At 42.7% G+C, this 11,072-nt stretch overlaps 3 protein-coding genes across 3 annotated transcripts; 1 reads left to right on the top strand and 2 right to left on the bottom strand.

Annotated features, from left to right (window-relative positions):
• Positions 1–1,523: 1,523 nt before the first annotated feature.
• LOC131880020 (delta(24)-sterol reductase-like) lies at positions 1,524–3,304 on the bottom strand. Its single transcript, XM_059226517.1, has one exon. The coding sequence runs from the start codon at positions 3,183–3,185 to the stop codon at positions 1,572–1,574; it is 1,614 nt and encodes a 537-aa protein (XP_059082500.1). The 5' UTR covers positions 3,186–3,304; the 3' UTR covers positions 1,524–1,571.
• Positions 3,305–4,270: 966 nt separating this feature from the next.
• LOC131880017 (high affinity cationic amino acid transporter 1-like) lies at positions 4,271–10,899 on the top strand. Its single transcript, XM_059226514.1, has 7 exons — positions 4,271–4,617; positions 6,947–7,110; positions 7,496–7,726; positions 8,164–8,412; positions 8,720–8,976; positions 9,051–9,409; positions 10,185–10,899. The coding sequence occupies exons 1-7, from the start codon at positions 4,601–4,603 to the stop codon at positions 10,822–10,824; spliced, it is 1,917 nt and encodes a 638-aa protein (XP_059082497.1). The 5' UTR covers positions 4,271–4,600; the 3' UTR covers positions 10,825–10,899.
• On the bottom strand, positions 4,592–6,372 carry LOC131880018 (delta(24)-sterol reductase-like). Its single transcript, XM_059226515.1, has one exon. The coding sequence runs from the start codon at positions 6,251–6,253 to the stop codon at positions 4,640–4,642; it is 1,614 nt and encodes a 537-aa protein (XP_059082498.1). The 5' UTR covers positions 6,254–6,372; the 3' UTR covers positions 4,592–4,639.
• Positions 10,900–11,072: the final 173 nt, after the last annotated feature.

Below are 11,072 nucleotides of genomic sequence, written 5' to 3'. Positions count from 1 at the left end.
ACATTCTGGGCAGTTTTTGCAGCCTTATCAACACCATATATTCGAAGTCTGCACATGCTGCATCTTATGGGGCATTAGATAGAAAATGATAAAGATAATAGAAAACTTAAAAAAGAAAAATATTTAGCATGGATGAGAGTTGATGAGACAAAAAACGTATTTTCATGAAGTAAAGATTGCATAACGTACTTGCCGACTTTTTCTTCATATCTTTTTAATGAACAATTATATTTAAAGTCACGGTCATATTTCGGACCCCAATGATAGAGCTTGCCGTTTCGCTTTTCTCCGTTTTATTGCTAGAATTGTTGGTATAAAAATCCCTAAAAGTGTTACTTGGCTGATGTCCTAGTTTAAGCTAAAAATAACCGGCCATTTAATCTCTAAAGATAATAGTTTTATGGATGATGTACTTAAACTGGAAAATAGCATTAAACATATATTCAAAATCAATTGGTATTTCTTCGGTATGTGCAGGTGCTCAGAAGCTTTTCGAGTTTGTCGATGATATTGTAACATATTTCTTTAAAATCTAAGAGTGATCAATAATGTTACTTCAAATTCATTTCAGTTGTGGAATTAGCAATATTTTACTATGCACATTAAAAATTACTCTACCTATGTATGTGTTTCAAATATTTTCTACATTTAACGATTAATCACACGGTTTCGATTTCAACTTTTTTGAATTATTTAGTTTCTAGGTACTGCATACTATTTTATTCACCGTTACCAGAGTTTCGTCAAACTCTAATCCCACATTTAATCAATTTGCATTTAAAAACTATGATTGTATGTTTCTAATAGATTTTTTGTGATATCAGACATCACTTTTAGCTCATACCATATACTTGTAAAAATTATATACATAATGCTTTACTTTCATTTGGTCAGCAAAAAATATATTTTCTAACTTTTGAAGTGTAATATTTAAGCATGTGTTCGATATATGATTATGACATTTCAATTGAATTAATAACCAAATTTGAAATAACAAGTGAAATGATACATTAATTTGAGGTATCACCGTGCTGTGTAAGAACGCAGCCTAGAAAACAGGAAGCACGTAACTCTGGACATGCAAACGCCATTTAAGAGGTTTGGTTGATATAAAATGGCAATATAACGGAGCAAACTCTTCAACGATTCGATAGGAGATAAAAAGAACAAACGATTACATTTGGTCCGATCATCAAAACTTTTATCCAGAACATAATCCATCACTAGCACATGAATGCTCATTCACAACCCTTAGATTCCCCGTTTCAATCCCTTCCAAATCCGAGTAATCCCGTCGGAGTCCTTGACATTTGTAACGTGTCTCACATATCCTTCCCAACCCAACCCAACCAGCTGATTGCTGATGGCTGTTTGTTGCTAGTCCACTTAATGTAAACCATTTGTGTAGTGGTTTTGTGGATGGTTCCGTTCCAGCTGTTTCGCACAAATCTTTTAAGCTTGACATGAATAATGACTACCTATTTCTAACATAAACATCTATCCAAGGATTCGCTCGCCACCTCTCAAAAGCAATGGCATCTTATTTCCGGTGAGTGGCATCAAAATCCATCTTACAATGGGTCCATGTATTCTCGACCAACTTTGACCACATCTATCTCGGGCTTGACCTTATCATACAGATGAGGGAAGGCCGCGTTGGCTCCGTATTTGACGCGAACCCGCTCATAAGAGCTCAAGTCGAACATGGCTTCGAATTCGGATCGGGTCATGAAGATGTCCGCGTACAAGAACGGATAGCCTCCGACCTCTTGGGTGAATTTCTCCATCTCTCGCATGGCCTTGACGGCATCGAAGCGTTGCTTATCTCGGACCTTCTTGGGCACTCCGTAGACGCCCAAGTCATTGAACATGCCCCAAGTGGAGTCATTGGGGCATTTCTGGTCGGGTCTGGGAGGTCGAAGTTGACCCCCGTGGCCTCCGTGGTCATAGATTCGGCAAGGGTAGATGAGTATGGGATAGGTGTCGAAGAGTCGTTCGCTGATGTCGATCTGTTGCTCCAGTTTGTTCATGGGGAGAACGATATCTTGAAAGACCTGTTTGGTGAAAGTCATGGCACGAACGGCAGGCGTGGTGGTGAATTTCATGAAGGCCGGTTTGGGGGGCAACATCCAGCCCAAACAGAGGAGGAATAGCGGGTGATTGCCGAAGGGGATCATGGATTCTAAGACCCAGAAGATGGCCTTGTCGTGTCGGAGGAGATACTCGCGCAAAGGGATGAACTCCTCGGACTCGCCTTGGTCCAGAAAACTTTCCACGTGCTTGTAAAACCAAGGCTTGTACCACTTGGTCACGTGATTGATCTTGGCTCGATCTTTCGTGGTTTGAACATCGGCGAAGGTACCGGCCATGATCACAGCCTTTTCTTTCGAGAAAACCGTGGCTTCCAAGTAATCCGGGGTTTCTTTTGTGGCATCATTGGCTCCGGAGAGCTCGCGAATCTTATCGCAATACTTTTTCTGACCGTGAACCGGAATGTACTTCATGTGAACATACGGTTTGACTTTGATGATCTGGAGTTCCAATCCCACTAAAAAGCCCAATGTCCCATGGGACCAAGGGAGGCAATGGTAGAGATCGGCGTACTCGTTGTCTCGTGTGGCCCGAACCACCGACCCATCGGCGATGACCACTTCATAGGCCACCACTGCCTCTTGGTACAATCCCACTTTATGGGAATAGGTCGTCATTCCCACGCCCATGGCTAAACCGCCCAAAGTGGCATCGGCAATTTCCAATGTCACGGCTAATGTGTAGCCCTTGGGGATAAGGAAACGGGTGATATCGCCCACAGACACCATGGGCTCCACACGAACCGTCATCTTGTCCTCGTTGAGACTGAGGATGTCGTAGAGAGGCACAGAGACCTTGTGGCATTCATTCTTGTTGAAGAACGTGGTGGACAAGCTCAACCAGTTGGGTCGGGCTGTGCACATTTTCTTGCTCTTGTCCCCTTGGGCCCAGGTTCGGACCTGTCTTTGGATGGCTCGGACTCGATCATCGTGTTGACTGGGGGAGGATAGAAATCTCCGATACCACCAGTTCCGAACTTGGAACACCAAATCGAACAAGAAACTGGCCGGAAGGCCGATCACGGTCAGGATGAGGCCGCGATTGTCTTCCAGCCATCGAATGATGCGTTTCCGCAGTTCGGCTTTGTCCAACATTGTTGAAGCTTATGTGCCTAATTAAAGTGGGATGTGAGTTGAAGTGATTGGGGCAAGAGATGAATTGGGCATATTTGCTGAGTTGTGATAAAGGTTGCGAGACCGAGGTCAAAGGTTACATCGATTTGAATATTGCTTACGAGGTCGTGTTGCCAAGGGTAACGGTGTAACGCCACCTGTTCAAACAATTGCGCTCGGCTCTGAAGAAATGTTCGTTATAGCAACTTGAAATATAAACAAGGCATATGCCTTATATTAAAGCCCATAAATAGCTTCACAAATAACTGTTGAGAAAGGAAGACTCTCCACCATAAAAGAGTTCATTTCTGAAGGCTTCTGGTGGTTCCCAGGAATGTCGGCGCACAGAGGAATGCTTGGAACGAAAAAGGCTTTGAGATCCATCAGTCAAGATTGAAAGGTGGACCAGTGAACTAGAACTAGATCTCAATGAAGATTTTTTTTTCTACCATCCTATTATTTTCCCGATANAAATTACTCTACCTATGTATGTGTTTCAAATATTTTCTACATTTAACGATTAATCACACGGTTTCGATTTCAACTTTTTTGAATTATTTAGTTTCTCGGTACTGCATACTATTTTATTCACCGTTACCAGAGTTTCGTCAAACTCTAATCCCACATTTAATCAATTTGCATTTAAAAACTATGATTGTATGTTTCTAATAGATTTTTTGTGATATCAGACATCACTTTTAGCTCATACCATATACTTGTAAAAATTATATACATAATGCTTTACTTTCATTTGGTCAGCAAAAAATATATTTTCTAACTTTTGAAGTGTAATATTTAAGCATGTGTTCGATATATGATTATGACATTTCAATTGAATTAATAACCAAATTTGAAATAACAAGTGAAATGATACATTAATTTGAGGTATCACCGTGCTGTGTAAGAACGCAGCCTAGAAAACAGGAAGCACGTAACTCTGGACATGCAAACGCCATTTAAGAGGTTTGGTTGATATAAAATGGCAATATAACGGAGCAAACTCTTCAACGATTCGATAGGAGATAAAAAGAACAAACGATTACATTTGGTCCGATCATCAAAACTTTTATCCAGAACATAATCCATCACTAGCACATGAATGCTCATTCACAACCCTTAGATTCCCCGTTTCAATCCCTTCCAAATCCGAGTAATCCCGTCGGAGTCCTTGACATTTGTAACGTGTCTCACATATCCTTCCCAACCCAACCCAACCAGCTGATTGCTGATGGCTGTTTGTTGCTAGTCCACTTAATGTAAACCATTTGTGTAGTGGTTTTGTGGATGGTTCCGTTCCAGCTGTTTCGCACAAATCTTTTAAGCTTGACATGAATAATGACTACCTATTTCTAACATAAACATCTATCCAAGGATTCGCTCGCCACCTCTCAAAAGCAATGGCATCTTATTTCCGGTGAGTGGCATCAAAATCCATCTTACAATGGGTCCATGTATTCTCGACCAACTTTGACCACATCTATCTCGGGCTTGACCTTATCATACAGATGAGGGAAGGCCGCGTTGGCTCCGTATTTGACGCGAACCCGCTCATAAGAGCTCAAGTCGAACATGGCTTCGAATTCGGATCGGGTCATGAAGATGTCCGCGTACAAGAACGGATAGCCTCCGACCTCTTGGGTGAATTTCTCCATCTCTCGCATGGCCTTGACGGCATCGAAGCGTTGCTTATCTCGGACCTTCTTGGGCACTCCGTAGACGCCCAAGTCATTGAACATGCCCCAAGTGGAGTCATTGGGGCATTTCTGGTCGGGTCTGGGAGGTCGAAGTTGACCCCCGTGGCCTCCGTGGTCATAGATTCGGCAAGGGTAGATGAGTATGGGATAGGTGTCGAAGAGTCGTTCGCTGATGTCGATCTGTTGCTCCAGTTTGTTCATGGGGAGAACGATATCTTGAAAGACCTGTTTGGTGAAAGTCATGGCACGAACGGCAGGCGTGGTGGTGAATTTCATGAAGGCCGGTTTGGGGGGCAACATCCAGCCCAAACAGAGGAGGAATAGCGGGTGATTGCCGAAGGGGATCATGGATTCTAAGACCCAGAAGATGGCCTTGTCGTGTCGGAGGAGATACTCGCGCAAAGGGATGAACTCCTCGGACTCGCCTTGGTCCAGAAAACTTTCCACGTGCTTGTAAAACCAAGGCTTGTACCACTTGGTCACGTGATTGATCTTGGCTCGATCTTTCGTGGTTTGAACATCGGCGAAGGTACCGGCCATGATCACAGCCTTTTCTTTCGAGAAAACCGTGGCTTCCAAGTAATCCGGGGTTTCTTTTGTGGCATCATTGGCTCCGGAGAGCTCGCGAATCTTATCGCAATACTTTTTCTGACCGTGAACCGGAATGTACTTCATGTGAACATACGGTTTGACTTTGATGATCTGGAGTTCCAATCCCACTAAAAAGCCCAATGTCCCATGGGACCAAGGGAGGCAATGGTAGAGATCGGCGTACTCGTTGTCTCGTGTGGCCCGAACCACCGACCCATCGGCGATGACCACTTCATAGGCCACCACTGCCTCTTGGTACAATCCCACTTTATGGGAATAGGTCGTCATTCCCACGCCCATGGCTAAACCGCCCAAAGTGGCATCGGCAATTTCCAATGTCACGGCTAATGTGTAGCCCTTGGGGATAAGGAAACGGGTGATATCGCCCACAGACACCATGGGCTCCACACGAACCGTCATCTTGTCCTCGTTGAGACTGAGGATGTCGTAGAGAGGCACAGAGACCTTGTGGCATTCATTCTTGTTGAAGAACGTGGTGGACAAGCTCAACCAGTTGGGTCGGGCTGTGCACATTTTCTTGCTCTTGTCCCCTTGGGCCCAGGTTCGGACCTGTCTTTGGATGGCTCGGACTCGATCATCGTGTTGACTGGGGGAGGATAGAAATCTCCGATACCACCAGTTCCGAACTTGGAACACCAAATCGAACAAGAAACTGGCCGGAAGGCCGATCACGGTCAGGATGAGGCCGCGATTGTCTTCCAGCCATCGAATGATGCGTTTCCGCAGTTCGGCTTTGTCCAACATTGTTGAAGCTTATGTGCCTAATTAAAGTGGGATGTGAGTTGAAGTGATTGGGGCAAGAGATGAATTGGGCATATTTGCTGAGTTGTGATAAAGGTTGCGAGACCGAGGTCAAAGGTTACATCGATTTGAATATTGCTTACGAGGTCGTGTTGCCAAGGGTAACGGTGTAACGCCACCTGTTCAAACAATTGCGCTCGGCTCTGAAGAAATGTTCGTTATAGCAACTTGAAATATAAACAAGGCATATGCCTTATATTAAAGCCCATAAATAGCTTCACAAATAACTGTTGAGAAAGGAAGACTCTCCACCATAAAAGAGTTCATTTCTGAAGGCTTCTGGTGGTTCCCAGGAATGTCGGCGCACAGAGGAATGCTTGGAACGAAAAAGGCTTTGAGATCCATCAGTCAAGATTGAAAGGTGGACCAGTGAACTAGAACTAGATCTCAATGAAGATTTTTTTTTCTACCATCCTATTATTTTCCCGATAGCTACAATACAAACGAAAGATTAATAAGTTAAAAGAACAACCTGGAACTCTGTGTGGTCAATAAATGTTTTTTGATTCACGATGAGGCAAATAGTCGTCTCCTAATAAAACTGTACCAATACACTTGCAAATGTCGATGAACAAGTGTTCCGGAAAGAGGAATAGTTGGCTTAACAAATGAACAACATTTCCATTCTTGATATAGGATGACTGCTGACGAGACTGGGCGTTCTAATTCAGACAAAATCGGATTTTGCCAACGACTCGCCAGAAAAAAACATATCGATCCCAAAAATTTTGGCGCCTCAAAATTGGACCGCTGTCTGAGCACATTTGACTTGACCGCATTAGGAATTGGTGCCACATTAGGTAAGATGTCAGATATATGCATGGTAAATAAATCAAAAAGCCATGGAAATATAGGCATCCTAATGGTTTTTGTTGCTTTCAACGGTTGAATATTACGGAAGCAAGCCATTATCTTGCCCTCAGGGCTACTCAATAGACGTTATTATCTCATTCATTTTCAGCTTGGAATAATTCTCCCCGACTAAAGTCATTTGACTATTTGATGAAGCCTTTCGCTAGACATAAGAAAAAAACATGTATTTGCACCCGATAATGTCCACGTCCTTCTCATAATTTTTACAATCTATCCCAAAAAATGTAGTTATGTTATTTTATGTTTATTATTATTATTATTATCATTTTGTTGTTATCAATGTCTCTCTCATGATTTAGCTATTTGTTTTAGGCGTGGGAATATATGTGCTATCAGGATCTGTGGCCAAAGATGTGGCTGGACCCTCGATTGTGCTGTCCTTTTTCATTGCGGGCGTCGCATCAGCTGTTTCCGGTCTTTGTTATGCTGAATTGGGAGCGCGTGTTCCAAAAGCCGGATCTGCTTATGTCTACAGTTACACTACTGTGGGCGAGTTTGTGGCTTTTGTCATCGGATGGAACCTCATTTTGGAATATGCCATTGGTAAGGTACCATTTTGAATGATTTTCATTTTTCTTTTTTTGAATGAATTGATGGCCCCGGCCAAAATGCAGACAATAGTGACCTTCACGGACATGATAATTGGCCAAAATTGCACCCCAAATTGCAAATAAACTCGTAGCAAACTCGGCAAAAATACAAGTATTGAAAGGTTCAGATAAATTGTACAAGCTATTTTTTGCATTGCATAGAAAAGGTGTTTAAGGTGCATAAATTCTAAGGGTTTGTCAAGAAAGAGCAAAATTTTTTACACTTGTGGCAACGACTGAGAAACCCAATTCGAAGACCCTCGATATGCCTAACTTACCAACTGCAATAAAGGTGCAGACAATTCTGGAATACTCATTTTTCCAAATATTGACCGGTCCGAGTCATTATAAAATTTCATAATAGAATACAGAATTGTGCCCTCAATTTAGGCACTGCCAGTGTGGCCAGGGCTTATAGCGGTTATCTGGACAGCTTGATGAACAAATCCATGCAAACTGCGTTCCGGTATTATTTGCCAATGGATGTTCCGTTCCTGTCATCCTATCCGGATCTCTGCGCTTTGACCATCACCCTTTTTCTGAGCGTTCTTCTCTCGGTGGGCGTGAAAGAATCGACACGCTTCAACAACGTGTTCACTTGTCTCAACCTCAGCCTGGTCGTCGCCGTCACCGTTTTTGGTATGTGTCACATAACTAACATAAATGTTTCGTCAAATGGATAGGAACATTTCTTTTTCTTTGTGATTTTGGTCCACTTGGGACCATTGATGACATAGAAATTTACAAAGGATGAGATCACGTTAGAGCTTACTTTATGATTATGTTCAATTTTGCTCCCATGAAGGAATGTTTGATATTTGTCATTAATTACATTTCGAGATACAGCACTTCAGGTTATTGTAGGAAATAAGGAAGGGTCAGCGAGACAACCTGATATGATGGAGCTGAAATATTCATTTTTTTTTTCATAAATCCCTATCCATAGGACTGTTCAAGGCCGACATCCATAATTGGAATTTGCCCAAGCGGGAAATTGATGAGGGCGGTTTTTTCCCCTTTGGTGTGGTTGGAACTCTCTCTGGAGCCGCCACCTGCTTCTACGGCTATGTGGGCTTCGATGCCATTGCCACCAGTGGAGAAGAGGCCAAGAACCCGCAAAAGTCAATTCCTCTGGCGATTGTTCTCTCCTTGACTTGCATTTTTATCGCTTATTTCGGAGTCTCGTCCGTTTTGACACTAATGGTAAGCCACGGACAATTGACAAAAGTATGATGATTTGATTGCCTGCCTTCTGAGCAAAAATTCACCCATCTTAGGTACCCTACTATTTGCAAGATCCAGATGCTCCGCTTCCCTTTGCCTTCCATTTCGTGCACTGGGAGTTTTTTGGCACCATGATTTCTTTTGGCGCTCTATTTGGACTCTCCACGTCATTGGTTGGCGCCCTCTTTCCACTGCCTCGGGTCTTGTACGCCATGGCCTCAGATGGGCTCATTTTTCGCTCCTTGGCCAATATTCATTCAAAATATCAGACCCCTTTACGAGCCACCGTTTGCTCGGGACTCTTTGTGGGCTTGATGACCACCCTATTTGACCTGAAGAACCTCGTGGATATGATGTCGATCGGAACGTTAATGGCCTACACGATTGTCTCTGCTTGCGTTATTCTGCTGAGGTAAGGTACCGTTGTTACTAGAGGTCGGAAAGTTAGTCCACTTATAAGTTTAGTTGAGTTTTCATCTATTTTCACCATATTTGGGTCCAGCACTTTTTCCGCGATTTTGTAGCTTAAACTAAGCTCAACTGAGAATTTTAGAGGGACTTGATTAGTTTATGGTCCTCCATGGAGGAATTTTGCGAAAACCGCTATTCCATGTCAAAGTTTCAAAGCTGCCCTATCATTACACTGAAGAAAAAATAATAACTTAACAATTATTGCTACTTTCAGTGGAACATCTAATTCATTTCCAGCAATTTTCTTTATTTAAATCATGTTCTTTGGGGAGTGTAAACTTGCTAAAATTAACTTTTACCGTGAAATGAACCATAAGTTGAATGCTTATATTTGTTTCCAATTCTTTTACAACGATCCTATATTGCAATTTCAGCATACTTCAAAATGCGAACATGAACTTTAGTGTTTCAGGAATGAATGAACATTAACAAGCACATTGACTGTTAAACCATGGAAAAGACTAAAAAGGTTTTTACCATTCCCAAAAGCATTTGGTCCTTGAAAAAGAAAACACTCAACCAATATTTGCCGAGTAAAACTATAAGGTGATAGCCAAACGAAAGAATTAAGACTTATGCTCACGGGTTTTTACACTCTTTCGTTTTTCTTTAGGCAGAAAGTTCGACTAAGGATGTACATATCTATCTACATTCATTAGATTTGCATGGGCAAGGTTTTGAAAATAGGCGCGCGAACTGATCATTTTTTTCTTCAGATATCAGGATATTCCTGGTCTTGGATCGTCCCAAGAGTATATGCCCTTAGACACCATTCCGGACACTCAAAACATTACTTCAAACGGCGCCTTCACCGCTGGCCTCGATGATTCTACGGACGACGAAGAGATCGTGTATTGCCGATCCGAAGACATTGACGATTTGAACCTGTCCAAACCGAAAGGCTCCCCTGTCAACCTCAATCTGTTCCAATCTTTGTTGAACTCCAACCAGCAGCCCATCCCCGATGAAGTTTCTTCCGCTCTGGCCAGCCACTTAACTGTGATCTTCTCTGTATTGTCGGCCATAACGGCCTTTTTGTGCAGCCATGCCAACTTTTCCAGCGTTTTCGTTATGCTCACTTTTGGTCTTTTGACCTTTCTGCTGATCACTTGCCTCATTTGTTTGAGCCTTCAACCAAAGACGTCCCAAGTATTATCCTTCAAGGTTCCCTTGGTACCCTATCTCCCGGGAGCGTCGATCTTTATCAATATGTACCTGATGCTAAAGCTGCCCTTTGAGACTTGGATCCGATTAGGTGTGTGGATGACCATCGGATTTCTGATCTACTTTAGCTACGGCCTCCGGGAATCCACCGAAGAGTATCGAATGAAAGGTCAGAAACCCAGAGATGGATAAAGCTTTGTTATATGTCGAAATGCTTTGTTATACCCTAAATATATTTTATGTGTTTTCAATTCCGTCATTAAGCCAGAGAGTGTTCCTAGGTGTTTTTTTTTCAAGTCTCGCTCTCTCGTCCATTCCATGTGTTGAATGAGTGAGGTCCCTAAATTTGGTCTCGTAGGGGACTTTGTTAAGCAATTTGTCTGAACGATAAGTAACGTAAGCCATTATAGCAATCACAAACAGCGCTATCCACCTCAACA

Source organism: Tigriopus californicus, chromosome 5 (genome assembly GCF_007210705.1).
Source record: "Tigriopus californicus strain San Diego chromosome 5, Tcal_SD_v2.1, whole genome shotgun sequence".
Lineage (NCBI taxonomy): Eukaryota > Metazoa > Arthropoda > Copepoda > Harpacticoida > Harpacticidae > Tigriopus > Tigriopus californicus.
This window is presented reverse-complemented; position numbering and strand designations above follow the sequence as displayed.

Coding starts and splice junctions, on each gene's coding strand:
- LOC131880020 (XM_059226517.1), bottom strand. CDS start 3,185: ATGTTGGACAAAGCCGAACTGCGGAAACGCATCATTCGATGGCTGGAA.
- LOC131880017 (XM_059226514.1), top strand. Junction 7,111..7,495: donor AGGAATTGGTGCCACATTAG/GTAAGATGTCAG, acceptor TATTTGTTTTAG/GCGTGGGAATATATGTGCTA. Junction 8,413..8,719: donor CGTCGCCGTCACCGTTTTTG/GTATGTGTCACA, acceptor CCCTATCCATAG/GACTGTTCAAGGCCGACATC.
- LOC131880018 (XM_059226515.1), bottom strand. CDS start 6,253: ATGTTGGACAAAGCCGAACTGCGGAAACGCATCATTCGATGGCTGGAA.